Raw genomic sequence first — 17738 nt, 5'->3', positions numbered from 1 at the left:
GTGAGGGTCAGCATCAAACGCACGACATCCTGTATACCTGGCGAGGTAGTTAACTTAACATCTCGTCACCGCGAGATGTTAACTGTTAAGAACAGTATCACTATAACCCTCTACATCTATGAACAAATAGCCCAGACTTGAAATGCGCCCGATCTGGTCAGACTTTGAAGGCCAAGCAGATCCGAGCTTGGAAAGTGCCTGGATGGTTTGCCCACCATACACAAACAGGTTGTCATTGGGCTGCGGGGCGACGTTGTGTTTATATCGAGTTGTACTGCACGTCGATGCTGCTGAAGTATGGTCAAACGGCCTCCACAACCAGCATGGCGTGGGGAGGCCCTCATCCAGCAGTGGATTTACAAAAGGTATCTGTGCTCCTCCAGGTATTGTGCGGCGTTCATCTCCACCAGTGGAAATTCCACATTCCCATGGCAGGTACAATACTTAAGAACCAGACGACTTCGCACAAAGTGCAACTTATTTTATATTGATGGCTTGCCTATGTCAACCTTTGACCCTACAATAAATGGAAGCATGTGCATTGCTGTACAACAGCCTACATTATGGAATAGGTTTTCCCCTAGCCTGGTCTACAGGAGGTTGTGGGTTCGATCGGAACCGTGACGCCTGTATATTTGGCGTTTGCGTGTTCTCCCTGTGGTTGTGTGGATTTAATATCTGGGTCCTCCGGTTTTTCCTTCCACATTTAGAAACATGCATTTAAGGTATTTGGCTGAGATACATTTCCACAAGCACACTTCGTTGAGCTAATATTTGTGGCCATGTCGCTTCTGAAAAAGAGCAATATAGTTGAGTGGCCTTTACCTGGTAAATAAAATATAATAGCTGAAAAGCTTTATTTTATCGTGGATATATTGCTTAAAGGACTGTTACATTCCATGAATGATAATAATTGCATGTTCATCTATTCTATTCCATGCTCCATTGCCCAGATCTGATGCAGACAAAAGTAAAGACACGTCAAATTTTGTTAAAGAGTATCAAGACGAGTACAGAGTACATTATTAGGAAAGTGTCACATCTGGTTGAATGAAAGAATGTCACACGTATGATATCACAGGTCATCTTTATTCGGATAGTGTTTTCTCACACTGTTGCTACAATTTGCAGTGATAAAGCATGCAGAGTCTATTGCATACTCTTGACAGTAACAAATGGAACAATGGTACAAATTACATTTGTAACAAAAACAGAACAAAGTCCACCTCCCGTGTTTTTGGGGGAAAAAAACCCCCGCTCTAATGTGAAATAAAAATTGAGCAAAGAAAATAATTTCGCTACAATCCTTGAGCATTATAAAGTCTACCTATTTAATGCTGAAAATACTTTCAGAATACGCTACAAAAAGTTATTTAAATCTTCATTAATGCAAAAACAAAGTTGTATTTAGAATTTTTTTTCTTATTTTCAACTTTTATTTATTTTTTTGCACTTTTTTCTGGCCAACATTAAGCTAACCACATCCGTAATTCAGAAACATTACAAAATACACTACAAACCCGACGAACCATACATCAAAACAAATGTGCAGATGATGCTGAGCAGCGGCAAATCAAACACATTTGAGCACAAATGTAGGCCAGAAGCAGTCATTATCAAAGGCATCATAACGATTCATTCCTGCAGCGGCTCTACAAGTTGTCACGATTAACAAATTTGATTCCAGACGATTCTCGTTCAAATTCTTTCTTGGGTGGAATTTGTTGTTGTTGTTGCCTTGTTTGTACATTCACAGAACCATACATGTACAAAGCATTGGCCTCAATGTAACAATACATCATTTGCACAATATTTTTTGTAGCAACTGATTCACCTCCACGATTCAATGCATGAATCTTGGCGTAAGAATGAATCAGAACTTACCAATCACGCATCACTCCATGCTTTACCATTGAAGACAAGTGGCATTTCAAAACATACAAGGGAACACTCTCAGCTTCAGGTTTTTTCACGTTCAACTGAAATCACGAAACACCCTGTGATCAGTTTATTTTCGCAGAATAACTTGTCAATGTATATAATCCAGAAAGTTGGGCTAACTGCATTAAAAAACTGAATTATCTACGGTGCTCGGAAACATCCAGGGAACTCCTCAATCCAGAACTGCCTTCCTTCACCCACCCACCCGTGAACACATCTACACCTTTTACAGCCTGCCTGCTGAGCAGCAAGCAGCAGCTGCAGCATCATGCTGGCTCACAGACTCTCAAGAGCAGGGATCGGCAACCTGCGGCTCCGGAGACACATGAGGCTCTTTAAGGACTGCTTCGTGACGTTATTTATTAAGCACCACAGTCTCGTATTCACATGCATTGCGGTTCTTGAAATATTGAGTTTGCCGAATTCGAAAAGTATGTCTCTTGTTAATGTTTGCTGACCACTGCTGAAGAGCAAGGCCCCACCACCCATGGTAGCGCAAGCTCTATGTGCAGGGCAATTCTTAACCTTTTCCTCCACCAATAATTATGATCGTGTCATTTGACGAATCCATAATTATAATCGTGTTATTTTAGCGAATCATGACAAAAGTACAGTTCTGTACTTTAAAATAATATTCTTCCCCCCTAAGTACTACTAAACGACTCAAGGCTGCACACAGCCCTCAACGCTTTGGTTGCTGGGGTTTTCCAAAAGCCCTTTACCTACCTCATCCTTTATGGCCTTTTAGGCAGACACCACTCTACCTACTGAACCAAATTCTATTTTGTGTTGCTCATGTAAAACACTTAAGGCCAAACTTTAAAAGACGGACAACAAAGAAAACTTGGAACAAAATCAACTATAAATGCCATGAACACAGTCTTGGGCACGGATGTCAAACCTACATTTTGGAGCAGCCATTGAACATGCTCTCACTGAAGAAATTCCCTTCCAGAATTTTTCACCTGTCAAAAAACAACACAACTCCCCCGTGAGAATTAGTGACGTCGAGAACATCACCTGATCCATGCCCCCTGGTCACACAGCCTCCTCTGTAGTGGCAGGTGGTGCTGTATTTCACACTTAAAATATTTCAGCTGGGCCACTTGTGAATGTCACAAGATTCAGTCAATTGCATGGTTCTCCAAGAATTTAGCCTCGAGGTCCTCCCCTGGATTGTCCCTAAAATTTGTATTCCTGCTCCTAGTGATTCTTGATCCCAATTAGCTGTTCCACCAGGTGTTGCCATTAGAACCATCGCTTGTGGTACTTAGAGAGTGTCGATGGCTGACATCTGGAGAAAGGAAACAGTTCGCACGTTGTAACATAAGATTTAACTCGTGTCGATCGCAAGTTAAAACTGAAAATGCATACATGGAGAACATGTTTAACGTTTGACTCATTGTGAAGTGCTGTTTAGCCCAGTGACTCAAACAAGTAGTGAATATCACTCTATAAACGTTCACGTTGTTTTGTTGCCAATCCTTTTCCTCTACTGTGGTGAAAAACAATCACCTTATACGTTGTTACCATCAGGCACGGTACGTGCACTTACAGAAGTTATTCTAAGCGTTTGCGATGTATTTAACATATTCTTTATAAGTAGACCTAATTTAAATTACAAATAACATTTTGCGCAAGTTGTCACATCACTTACACACACACCGTTGTTAACACACTATAATTCACAATTCAAACATGTTACATAACAGACATTTTTTTTTAGAATGCCCCAAAGAGTTTGGTTTTATAATTGTCCTTTTAAAAATAATATTTCTCAAATGCATTGTATTATCAGAATTTGTAGTATTTGCTTGCAGGTTGCTATTATCCCCGGCAAACAGAACTAGCTACATCTTCCCAAAACACAGGACATTGGCGTGCAAACATATGCTACACGATTCAACAAAATACACGTAATACTTTGCGATAGATACTGTAGCAATCTTTGTTCACAACATATCTGTTATTAAAACATATGGTTGCCGTTGCAATGCTGTGGATTTCTATATTTATATAGCCGTATAATTGAATTAGAAATGCCCGTTAACCCTTTTCTGCTAAACAATGGTGAACGCTCTTTGTAATGGAGCATCATAAAGTGCTAAAGGAATTGTGTCCATGTAAGCAAATCTTGTTGACAGCTGAATAATGATTTATAATTATTCTTGTGAATGCAATTGGGTTTAGCTAAGGTTTAAATGGCATAGGCCTCGTATGCAATTGAAAAGTGACTTCAAAGCACTGATACGTTCATTGGCTGCAGGTTTGTACACTCACCTGTACGTAAATGATCCAATAACACACGCAACTGGTCCGGTCCACAAGACGAAATCACGGCGAACAAAGTCGCTGTCCTTCAACGATGCTTTTCACCAGAGTGCTCCATTAGGGAGCTTTTCCTGTAACCCCTTAAGAACCAGGATCTAATAATAATAAAATTAAGTGCCCAAAAGACCTGAATTAAAACTAAAATATTTGTGCTGCGAGTCTTAACGTTGGAATGACAACATTATAACAATTTGAGTTAGAATGCATGTATTTTTTATCTACCACTTGAAAATCACCATCTTTTTGATGAAAACATAATGAGCCACGTCAATTGGAGCAATGTAAAGCTTTTGCTAAAAAATAATCAGAACTTTTTAATTCTGGGGACATTTTAAGGGGTATTGAAATTAGGTATACTTTTCATTGACAGAGGACGGCACAGCGTATTGTGTATAACTATTGTACATGCAAGGCAATTGATTCCAAAAATCCGAAAGCTTTACTCGAGTGTAAAAATGGCAATTTGATAAACTTGCCTGCGTATATGCTATTTGCTTCAGTGGACAAATATTAATGCTGTAATATACCCAAACAATATCCAAATGCCCTACAAGCAACCAAACATAATGCAAATTTCTTTCCGTACCGAGTCAGGGTCACTGAACCCACCGTGTAATTTACAATTATTTTCTTTACACTGGTCAGAGGGGTTAATGTATGTAATTGGCAATCAAAAAAGCACATGAAAATAAAGTCGCGTCAATCAAGTCCTCTCATTAAATGCTTTTTAGCAGTGTGCGTTCAGCGTGATGAACCTGAACATCTCATTTGTTTGAAAACTAAGAAACAGGTTCATATGAAGCCAAGTACCCAGCAAAGAGGGGTGCAGTGGTGGCGGAGTAATTAGCCTGGCGACCCGAGTTCGATACCTGGCCGGTCTTGCACTCCCTTCACGAAACCACTCTGACTAGCGCGGTAAAGTATGGAACAACCGCAATGACCAATATGGTGTGGGGGACGCCTTCATCCATTGATTGAGAATGGCAAAAAATAATATATTTCATCTTATATACACCGCTGTGAGCCAGGCTATGGGTCTTCAGTCGATGATGTGTGTCCTATATGGCCTCTTGATGTTCATTCCTAAAGGGAACAAATGGCTAGTGTTTAGTACATATGCCTTGTTACAAAAACATTCTAAACAGTGGCCAAGTTAAAAGTGTAAATTCATCGCAATCACAATGGAGCAGCGAGATGACTTTACCTGCGCAGCTTCGGTCTCAACCTGAATGTCCTATCAATTAATGAGCAGCAAGCAATGTAGCAGTACATGCGGAAGGGATTTAAAACGCTTCAACAGAATATTCACTGCACTGATAACATTTATTTAACAGTGGCTACTGCAGGCTGAGGAGCAATCGAGACCAGAAGGTATAAGGACAAGGCCCCTCACCATGCACATGATTCCACAATATGAATTCCATCGTTAAGCACTTGCATAGTTGTACTACTGTGCAATTCAAATCAATAAGATTATTTACTATTTATGTGGTATAGATAGGGATGTAGGTCTCCTTTTATTTACTAAAGATGCTTTAAAGCCCAAACATATCTTACATTTCCATACTTAATGTGATAAAGATGAAACTATTATAATGCACATGAAAGAAGAGATCCTATCTGTATTCAAATAAGAATTATATAGTAGACTAGCGGTTAGTACCCGGCGTTGCCCGGGCGAAAAAGGCAGACACACATGTAGTTACACACGCAAATCCATTGATACACACACATAGAGTTACACGCACAAATGGACTCACACATACATACATAGACTGAACAACAACAACCGCCATTCGCCACTAAGTGGCGGTGATGTCACGACAACTTTTGTGCCAGGCTATGTGCACCTTGAGGCCACGTGAAGTGTCGAACGCCCGCTGGCAGGAGGTCACGGGGCAAACCCAGATGGCACAGGTCGACTGACTGAGACGACTGGCTGATGCACCACCCGTGGCCCCTACTGTGGAAACTTTCTGTGCTTTAGCCACCCGGCGCTCCGCTCGATGTTGTGAGCGTCACTCTTCCGCCCTCCGTTGTTGTTGGAGGGTGACTGCCTCCGACTGCCCAGTAGCGTCCTTCAGGAGCCTCCTCCACAGAGGCCGATCTTGACACAGCTGGTACCAGTCATCCGCAAGTGGACTCAGCTCCAAGTCCTCCTGTACCACATCACTCCATGTCTTCTCCAGCCTGTGCCGCGCCCGTTTAGCCCTCTCGATCCGGCCGAAAAAAAAGCTGTTTAGGCATGCGGTGGCTGGCCATGCGGGCCACATGACTCAGGCAACGCAGCCTTGCCTGCCGGAGGTCACCGATGGGACTTTGTCCACATCTTTCAAGGATTTGTGAGCTCCTCACACAATGCAGCCTGATTAAACCCAGGATGGATCATAGGCAGGCCATCCTAAATGTTTCTAACCGGCGAAGATGTTCCATTAGGGGGGTCCAAGTTTCGCAAACGTAGAGAAGGGAGGGAATTACCGTGGCCGAGAAGACCTGAAGCTTCGTACAGAGTGATAGACCAGGTAGCTTCCACACAACGTTACGCAGCCAATGAAAATATACTGCAGCTCGACTGATTCGGAGTGAGACTTTTGCTGTTAAACCGGAGCCGGTCATTAGCACACTGGCAAGGTATGGGAAACTCTCCACTGTCTCCACAACTGCCCCATCACCAATTGGGAGTTGTGGGGGTGGAGTGTCCGATGGTACAAATTAGCCAGGCAGGTGCTTAGTTTTGGTGGGGCTGATGGTAAGGCCCCACCTGTTGGTGGCAAGCTTCAGGTTCAGCAGCAGCACCTCGAACTCCTCGTCCGAGTGAGCAGCAATTAACAGATCATCGGCATACATAACGTGGTTGAGCAATAGGGAGCCATCCCTTGACCGCACCCGGGCATCGATCAGCCTCCCATTGTATCTGTAGCAGATGGGAATTCTTCCGGTACAGGCATTGAAGGCTTGATGAACCACGTGGTCCAAATATATGTAAAATAATGTGGGAGCCAGAGGACATCCCTGTTGCACCCCAAGGTGTAAAGGGAATGGCTCTGACTCACGGCCACGTAGTTAGACGCGGGGCCGCTCACCATCACGAAGGTCCTTAAAGATGGTGATGAGTGGGTCAGGGACTCGGAAAGGACGAAGAGCAACCCAGAGGCCAGGCCTACTGATGGTATCATAGGCCTTGAGTAGGTCAATAAAGCACACGCATGGACTAAGATGCACACATGGACCTACAGACACGCAAAGAAATGGAGTTACACTGACTAACATGGAGGTATGCACACCAAGCGACGAACACACACGCACATGGACTGAGACACACACACATATCGACTGACACACACAAACACATCGACTTACACACACATATGGATTGACACACACATAGACATCCACTTGAGATACACACACATGGAGTTACACACACATATGGACGTACACACATACAGCGACTCACACACATACATACATAGTGACACACATATTGCCGTACACACACATACAGACTGTCACACATAGACATCCACTTGAGATATACACACATGGAGTTACAAACACTTATATGGACGTACACACATACAGCGACTCACACACAGACATACGTGGACTCACACACACATTGACGTAAACACACATATGTACTTACTCACACACATATGGAGTAAGACACACACACATGGACTTAGACACACATAGACTGACACACACACAGCCCTACACACATACACATGTGACACACAGACATCTACTTGAGATACACAGACATGGATGAACACACACATATGGACTCACACAAACGCATTGACTTACACACACACATCGAGTGACACACACATGTATAGACTTACATACACATGTAGACTAACACACACACATATGGACTGACATACACATACACATGGACGTACATGGCCACATCAGACTGGCAGATCGTCGCAGCGTCATAAAAGCGCAGCAAAAAAAGGGAAAATTTAACAACCTAAAAATATAGTTTTGGGCACACAAACATTATTATTGTAATGTCTCCCAACGTATTTGTTTGATAAAAGCAATCAACGTGAGTTCTTATCTGCACACAAACATTATTATAGTAATGTTTGTCAACGAATGTGTTTAATAATAGAAAACATTGGACCTGATTTGTTAGTGTAAGAAGCTTGGAAATTTGTACTTACCATAGGCGTGTTGAGGCCTTGTGCCATGCGTAGCCCCCCTCCTTGCCTATATTGGCGAGGTGGCAGAGTTGGCACGTTGCCAAGCTAGGGACTGGGCCGCTACCCCCCCAGCATCCCCCGCCCGTGCAAGAATAATGGTATGTAAGCAGTGAAATTTTATTATCTAGGGAGTCTGTACTATAAACTGGACACATCGTGTTGGGGGGGGGGGGCGAAGAGGACATGACACTGTGAAGAAATATCCGCAGCGTTATGTGTGTATGTGTTGGCTGTAAAACGCGTAAAACGAAATGTCCCCCGTGAGCTCGAGCGAACGCGCATCACTTGGCAGGGTCCGCCCCCCTCCCACGCAATTGGCGTCTGTTGGTACGGTCGACGTCGCGCAATAAGTAAATAAATAATAATAGAAACGGCACAAATGTGTTAATTAAACTACTTTAAAGTTCAGGGATGGGAAAATGAAATAGCCTATTCCTACCGCGGGGCTTAGGGCCTGTCGCCCGGCAAATTTTTTTCTACATATAGCCCACCGTCCGAGAGCCAAATCCCCCGCAAGCACGAGCGCGCGGAGACTTTTATATATAAGAAAAAAAGAAGAAGATTTTCCACTATACTACATATACAACATGCAGAAAGAAGAGGGAACTACTCCTTGTTGGCTTGGAGAGAATTCGAATCGGCAAGTATAAATCACGGATGGCACACCGCACAAATTAATAGCGAGACGATTGCTGTGCTCAACTGGTTTTATTCCCCTGCGGTGCCGATTCTGGCAAACCGCATGCGGCATCCAGTGTAGGAATGAGTCAATCGATGAAAAATTTCATTGAAAATGAATGCAGATGGGCAGCAGCAAACATACGGGTCAATAGGTTAGTAACAGGGCCGGAACAATTTGGCCGCCTTGAAGATTTGACGCATAACGTAAATGGTAAGTGCTTGCTCTACGATACTTAAATCAAATCGTTGTTTTCTCCCCATTGCAATCGGTCAATGGGAGAAAATTTTCAAGACAATTTCTTTTTCATGTTATCTATAAATATAAAAGAGAAATTTGTGAATATGTGTGTCTGTTTGAAATGTTTAGCATACTTCCCAACATGCAACAAACTTGAAATTTGGCATGCGGGTAGCTTCCAGACTGTACACAATGCAAAAAGTATCTGGTGAGCGTTTGTGGTATCGATTAAATGGGAATAAGCCGATTCTAAAGAAATCTACAACCTTCAATTCCTTTGCGCGATATAAAGAATAGAATCTTGGCGCGCAAGCGTAAGTTGTTTTTCCACCGCGCGTTGGGTTTTATTTTAATTAATGAGGTAATGATCAAACTTTTATTTTCATTTGTATATGTTATGTTTTTAAGTTTTGAGAAGTTTTTAAATATATTTCCCCCCGGGCAACGCCGGGTACTTCCCGCTTGTCTACATATATAAAAGGGAAATTTGTGAATATGTATGTCTGTTCGAAATGTTTATCATACTTCCCGACATGCAACAAACTTGAAATTTGGCATGTGGGTAGTTTCCAGACTGTACACAATGTATAAATATAGACTTTTGTATTTTGGAGGGGGGGGGGGCGCAATAATGGATATAATATATTGCACGGCAAGTGAGCGGTGACGTCACATATGTGATGTCAGCCGCATGCGGCAGCGTTACGCAGTGTGCCTGCTGACGTCACGAATCCGCCCCCCACCCTCCGCGTAGGTCTGTATTAATGCAAGACAAGAATACAAGTACCGGGCGAAGCTGGGTAGTAAAGCTAGTGATGTATAAATCCCAACAACAAATTCCAGCTCAAGTAAACAGGGGATTCACTTTGTGTAGTAATTTATCATTTACAGCCCATAGTAAATCTATTGCTGAATAAAAGGCCTCCCCACGCAATGTCTGTCGTGGGAGCTGTTTGACTGTGTTTCGCCACGTTTGGTGGTGAAGGGCACGGTTGGCGGATTCACAAGTAGTTTCAGATGTTATTCACCACTGGTGGTAGCTGTGGCTGGAAGTCGAACTTGGATCGTCGGGTTCATAACGCAGTACGCCAAGCACTGCGCCAGCATTCCACCCTCTTGACAAGTATGCTTATGTTGAAGTAATTAGTCACGCGATGTCTAAACAATGAGTGTGTATGCTGCTTTACCCCAGATAAGGGTGATCATTTTACTGCGCAGTCTTCTGGGGAAATGCCGGTGGCATTATGTGTGCTAGCAAAAGCACCGCTATACTGTAAATATGACATCTCTAAAGTGAATATAACAGTCTGGTTGGGTGGTCCATTTCCAAACCGTCACAGGTGTTGATCGTGAGTGGGAATCGAACTCGGGTCGTCGGGTTCACAGTGTGCTAATCACTGCACTACTGCTCCCACACACACAATCATTGTGCTTTACTGGAAATTATTACATTTTTGGTGAATAGAAATTGGGTAACATCTCAGCAGACGGGCTTGTGTCATAATTAGATATCAGTGACCCAGCCAGCTGGCTCAATGGCAGAGTGAGCAGCTCACAGTCAGAAGGTTTAGAGTTAAATTCCTGGTTGGGTGTTCACTCAGTCCATCATCTTTCCGGGGTCAACACAATGAGTACCACTTTCATGGGGAAGTCAACAGTGGTCGTTCTATGAATAGACTCGCTCCTGCCATTGTAATGAGGAATTTACACCAATGGCTCAGGGCTCTAAAACAGGGGTTGAGCACCACCTCAAATCTCATTTGAGCAGAAAATAACTGAGTTGTGTGGCCAGTACACTGATATTTTCTTTTAAATTAAAATAGGACGCAATGCCATTGCTTAAATACTACTATTATTAACCTAAGTATGCCGATGTTCCTGATGTTGAGGATGCAAATATATTTGTCAGAAATATAATTAACAGGGTCTGTTTAACTGCTACATAAATGTAACATTTAAGTCCATCAATCAATTCTCTTACTTGAGCAACAATTTTCAGCGAAATGTTGTCCGAGCAATTAAAGCCCTGAAACAGTTTCAACTCCTCAAAGTGTCGGCAGCAAGGCAATGCAAAATCAGTGCTTACTTCAGAGAAGTCTGAGAAGTCACAACATTCCAGGGTTTGCCTTTCTTACACGGCTGCTGGCACACACTGAAGGACCATTGCTCGATGTAGTTACATTTGGGTTTGTTGGTGATAAAAAAGACCTTCCCTCACAATCCGCTAAAACGTGGCACAGCGGTTGTGTGTGTATATATATATGAAAACCCTAGATACGTATACACATACACAGAATCACATACACAGTATATTTACGAGTACGTGCATGACTCTGGCTTCAGATGAAATTGAAAGCAATCTCTCTTGCTTTAGCACTCAGGAGATTGCACCCGCGGTGCATTACATGTCACTGCATCTCGTAAGACCAAATATTGCCGGGTGTACCCAAACAATTCTAGTTAACAAAGGACGAAAAAAATTACAGTTCATTTCATTATTTCTCTGTTATTGTTGTTTTTCAGCATGGCATGTTTCGGGATACATTCGTAATGTAATAATGGCAATCGAAAACGATGAGGATAATAAAAAAAAAACAATAATCAGTTCCCAGTGGCACCGATTGGTGGCGGGCGTTTCATTGTTATTGCTGTGCGAGGGTGAATATCCACACGTTTCCGTTTCCCACCTCGCCCAACAGCGGGACAGTGGGTGCCGAGCGGCCGGCGGGAGCGAGCGTAGCTCTTACAAAGCAAAGACAAAGATCCCCCGTAGAGACTTAACAGACTGTTGGAGCAAGTTCTGTTAGCGAGCACCTATAAAGGCCGGCACAGCACATGAGGGGGTGGGTGGCCAGCACCACGCCTGGCCGGCTTGGTCTTCTTAGTGGTGATGTTTACACACCACACCAGGTACTCATTTGAGGCTGAGTCGATTAAGGCGAGGCCCAGGACCAGTCTAGATATTCGTCACTGGTGTTGTCCGTGAGCGGGAATCGAACTCGTGTCGCCAGGTTCGTAGTGCAGCGCACTAAGGGCTACACCACTACTACACAACACGCACCCACGCGTACGAGCGTGCGAGTCACGGCGTCCAATGGCAGCGTTTGTGCAAGAGTGCACGCGGTAGCCCGATAAGCATGGTTAGCTATGTACAGTGAGAAAGAAGTTCAACACAACAACAACCGCCATTCGCCACTAAGTGGCGGTGACATCACCACGACGCTTGTGCCAGGTTCAACACACATACATACGAACAACAACAACAAAACACAGCCCCACGGCACCCGCCGCCAAGCGTCCCCCCTCGCCGCATCACCTCTCCGCATCACCGCGCCGGGCGGTGGTGCGCGTGGCACTCGCAAAGAGGAGCTCACTTTTTCTTTCGGTAGAGCTTTTGGAATTCGCCCGTGTTGAGACGTGGCCGCGGTAGGTCGCCGAACATCTCCGTGCCGTCCGTCACGCTCATGGCCAGGGCCTTCATGCTGGCTCCGATCTGATCCAGGTCCGGCGCGTTCATCTGTGCGGGTTCGCAGTGGGGTTAAGCTTTGGATTTGGTGGAGAGTTGTGAAATATAAGCTGCTGCTGCGTGGAAAGAAAACCAAACGGAGAGAGAGAGGTCCCGCACCAAGTGGGAGAAGAAAATCTGAATTAGGCATGGAATGAGCTGAAGGAGGTGACTGGGCAGGTGGTGGTGACAGGCAATGAGCTGAAGGTGATCGAGGGAAGATTATTTTGGAGAATACCAAGAGGAAAGATAAGAACGACAATGCTAGGCAACTCAAAAAGGATGTTTGGACAGATGAAGAGGGCAGAAGAAAACAACGGAACGTGATGGATAGAATTATAACGCGGATCTGTCTACGGGCAGAGCACTCATTGAATGTGAGCTTCGGGGCTGATACTATGACTGCCAGCACAGGCACTCTGTTTTTCCTCTGGTGGCTTAAATCCTCTGTGTGATTTTGTAGATTCAGCACAAGTTGAGGGAACAGCTAGACCTCAGCTAATTTAGCTGATATTAAGGAATATTCTACCAACTTTGATAATAATACTGCCACCTTGTGGCTAAATAAAAATACATAACAAGCTAACAGACCTGACGGAATTTATTTTTCTTTCCTATCTTGTAATCTCAGTCCGTGTTTACACCACTGTCTCCATAGACGTGTCCATTGAACTAACATATGGTATCAAATTCACGTCAGTTAAAAGAAAAAAAAATTGCTGTATCAAGTAACTTACTTGATACAGTAATTTTGCTGTGACGGATTCACCTGAAGACGGACGCTTGTGTTGCCTCCGAAACGTCGTGATTTAATTGATTTGTTTTCTTTTAACCTACGTGACTTTACCGAAAAAACCAAAGAGTATGAATCCTTGCCGTCACGAAAGCTTTAAATCTAGAATATGGTATCAAATCAAGCCAAGTTACTTATTATGCAATGCAATAGTGCATGAAATATACACAAGGAAGAGATTAACTTTATTTAAATGCTGGTCCCTTGTCCCAGTGTCCCTTCTGGAGGGGGCATGAGGGCACATGCACGCCGATTAGCCCCAGGCATGACAGTCATGGAGCTCAATCACAGCCACTTCTCCACAGCGAATGCGTTAACACAAACGGACACACACCTTATTTGCTCTCTCAAGTCATGTGTGTCACATGGCGCTGAAAGCATGTATTGGTCATCGAGAAACGTACTCGAGTGCGATGTTCTCACCCTGGCCTCTTTTTCTGGGTCGTCCTGATGTTTGCCCTTCTGCTGATGATGCTGCTGATGATGCTGCTGATGATGCTGCTGATGATGCTGCTGCTGATGCTGCTGCTGCTGCTGGACGTGCTGCTGATGCTCGATTTGCTCCTTAAAGCCCCAGACTGGCACTCGAACGGGCAGTGACTTTGCGTACTGGTGGCAGCCGGCCCTGGAGTTAGTGTCCTCACTCAAGCTGCCGTCTGTGCACACACAGAAAGGTTGGTGTTAAAAACAAAGTATTCCCCTTATAGCCTCACCAGACTATGAAGGCGATTCCAGCTCCAGGCTGGGACCGCTTTTGCCTACCCAGTACTGTTGTTTCCACATGATACTAGGTACTCATTGAAGGCCGAGTTGACCTAGGAGAGGCTTAGGACCGGTTCTCTTTGGCACAATTATATAGTTAACCGTGCTATTAACTATGGCACACCACTGGTGGTCGGCAAGGCCACACCAAGTGGTCAGTGTAAATTATTGCAGATTTATAATTTTTCATAAAACGTACATTTTATTTCACGTTTGTCCACAAACTTTTTTTTTTACGATTGCCAGTGGTCCTTCAGTCCAGAAAGGTTGGGGGGCACAGTAAATGGGGGCACCACGGTGGTGAGATGTAAACTACCTCGCCTGGTATACAGGAGGTCGTGGGTTCGAACCCAACCCTGACGCCTGTATATTTGGAGTTTGCATGTTCTCCCTGTCGTCATGTGAATTTTTTCCAGGTGCTCAGGTTTTTCCCACCACATTTAGAAACGTGCGTTTAGAGTTTGGGCTGATATAAATATTGACGTGATAAGCCACTCCATTGAGCTATCATTTGTGGCCAGATCGCTTCTGAAAACGAGCTGTACAGTTCAGTGGGCCTTACTTGGTAAGAAAAAACTTTTTTTTGGTTTATAACTGGACGGAGTACACAAAATCCGTGATCTAATCCCATCTGTGAAGGTCATTCCTGACATGAAATACCCTGGAGTCTACAAACTAAGTTGTACCTGCGGTAGCAGTTACATTGGGGAAACGAATGTCTTGGACCGTGTTCGCGAACACAAGGCAGATCTGAAACACGGCAGAACCAATACCTCTGCCGTAGCTGACAATTGTTATAACGCTGTGGGCTCGCATGATATTGTTTTTTCTGAGAGCAAGGTACTTTGCAAACCTTCGGGCAACTATCAAAGGTTTGTTCATGAAGCCATCCAGATATATTAACATAGACAAAACTTCAACCGAGAAGATGGATACAAATTGAACAATCATTGGAAGGATGTTATTAACCAAGTAATGCCTTAACTGGTGGTGGTTGTTTCCATCCTACCTGCCGTTTACTAGTAGATGTTCCCCCCCCCCCCCCGTGTCCCACACTCAGCTTCCCACTTCTAGCTCTGCCCACTTCCCCCCCCAGCCTCACGTCAATCTTCCCCTATCGCTCACGCAGCCCCCCCTTCCCCTACCCCCCCCCCCCTCTCTCTCTCCCCCCTTACCTCCCCCCTTTCTTACCTATATAATCTCTTGCCATGGCAGCTCTCTCGCCTACTTCAGCATTTTATTGCTGTGGTTGTTCCACCTGATGAAGATTGCTTGTGTTGCGATCGAAACGTCGTGATTTGTTTGATTTTATTTCTACCTACGCGATTTTACCGAAAGAACCAAAGCGTATGGATTCCTGCAGTCACGAAAGCTTCAAATGAAGATTGGATGGAGTAGTTGTCCTATCACCCTCAAGTGGGCAGGCGTGGATTTGTGACTGAAAATCCTGCCAATGGGGATTGTCTCGTTTGCATTTGCAGTGCCCCTTTGTGCTCACTGCCGTTCATTTCCCAAATTGTGTTGAGTCCATGTGGTCAAAATAGGCATCTCCTGCAGTCAGGCTTTTTCTATTCGTGCATATGTCGTACTGCATGGTTTCACAGCCACTAGAAATGTAAAAAAAAAATCTTAAATCGAATTGTGACTCTGAATTGCAACATTTCATGAAACCGTCAGGCTGCGAAAATTAATAATTCCACCTCTACTCCTGAGGCAGCAGATGGTTATACACATTCAACCCTTTCCAATAGGGGGCACTGCAGACGTAGTGAAGACTTACATTCACGGGGTCACGGTAATTGTCTTTCTTATGAGAGCTCAAAACTAGAGAAAAGCAACTGTAAGCCCTGTTGACAAGATGCGGGACGCAGCCCCCTGAATGAATGGAATATTAAAGGGTACCATCAACGATGACACTGATCGGTTGAAGTCAAAATAGCGATTCACAAAATTTCCACTTTGCATTTCAATGCAGTCAAACTTTTATGACGGGCCATGCAAGTGATGATGACCTTGTTGTTTTAGTACCGTATTCTCTGAATAATAAGACAAACTATTGTTCCCTGTATTATAAACAACAGTTGGGGGCGTGTCTTATACTGCGGAGAATATTTTGTCCTCCGGAAAATGTGTTTCAATCTATTTGTTCAGAATCATCTTTCCAAAGATGGTTCTCCAAAGCAATACATGACCACCTAGAAGAGAGGGGATACCATCAGTTGTTCAGAATAATCTTCCAGAAGACATCAATCACCTCCCTATTGCAAAGCAGAACATTCACAACCACATTCCGGATGTCGGCTCTCCATAGAACCCGTACGCTCTCGTGATGATGAAAAAAAACTCAAAATTACCCTAAAGCGTGGGGTACGTATTATTTTCTGGAGCATCTTACGATGGGAAGAATATGGTTGTTTCTATTTTTGTTAGAACTTTTATTTTACTGAGGCCCATCACCTCCAAACGTTGGGGAGCAGCAGATGAGAAGTATGTAAGAATCTGTCAACCCCTTATCAGTGCCTACCTTACTGCAGACCAATTCAGACTTTATTGGTCACCCCGTGCCCAATAAATCTCAACGTTCATCCGACAAAGTCTCATCACAAGGGAGAAACACAAACAAATAGCAAAAAAAAACGTTTTACTCAACTTCCCTGTACAAGAATAGAGGTAAACCGTATGGGTTGAAAGGTATGTTTATGTTGAATGTCTTTTGCATCGTGCGTAGCCAACCGTGCTATAGAAGGATGCGGGGTAATCGGAAAGATGACGCTGCTGCTGCGTTGGCATCGTTGTGCAAGCAGAGTTAACAAAAACAGTAAACACGTTCGACAATAATTTTGTGGCCTTAAAATAAAACGTAATAGGCGACGTTTCAGGCAACGTCTCTTGATCATAGACCATTTATGTGCGATGAAGAAGGGAATTTGCTGGAAACATCACCTATCCTATATATTTCCTTTTAAGGGCACAGTGTTATTGATGAATGTGTTGATTTTTGTTTTAATAGTCGACGAGTTTGGGTATATGAGCTCATAAACACCAATATATGATCTACAATTATTTAAAAGCACAATTATAAATTGAGGGCAACATGAAGGGAACAAAGATAAGTGTAAAGCGGTCTCATCTGAAGTTTACCGCTTGAAGCATAACTCTTTGTGTAAATAAGATTGACGGTTGAAGGTGTGGCGAGGCCTACACTCGCTGTAGGGATTGCGGCGACCGGTAATGAAGTCAAGAGTGCTTCGTAAGAGCAAGAATTTAAGTGGT

The 17738-nt window shown here is 43.8% G+C and overlaps 1 protein-coding gene across 2 annotated transcripts in view; it reads right to left on the bottom strand.

Annotated features, from left to right (window-relative positions):
• Positions 1 to 1070: 1070 nt before the first annotated feature.
• Positions 1071 to 17738, bottom strand: part of AKT1S1 (AKT1 substrate 1) — a 54857-nt gene continuing 38189 nt past the window's right edge. For both annotated transcript variants that reach the window (XM_078858882.1, XM_078858883.1), the window contains exons 4-6: positions 14127 to 14359; positions 12780 to 12922; positions 1071 to 5355 (exon numbers count right to left, since the gene is read on the bottom strand). In XM_078858882.1, the coding sequence (XP_078715008.1) occupies positions 5331 to 5355; positions 12780 to 12922; positions 14127 to 14359 (401 nt within the window). In that variant the 3' untranslated portion in view covers positions 1071 to 5330. The remainder of the gene's footprint in view (positions 5356 to 12779; positions 12923 to 14126; positions 14360 to 17738) is intronic.

The sequence above is a fragment of the Lampetra fluviatilis genome, chromosome 8 (assembly GCF_964198595.1).
Source record: "Lampetra fluviatilis chromosome 8, kcLamFluv1.1, whole genome shotgun sequence".
NCBI lineage: Eukaryota > Metazoa > Chordata > Hyperoartia > Petromyzontiformes > Petromyzontidae > Lampetra > Lampetra fluviatilis.
Note: the sequence above shows the minus strand (reverse complement) of the source record. Positions and strands in the feature narration are given on the sequence as shown.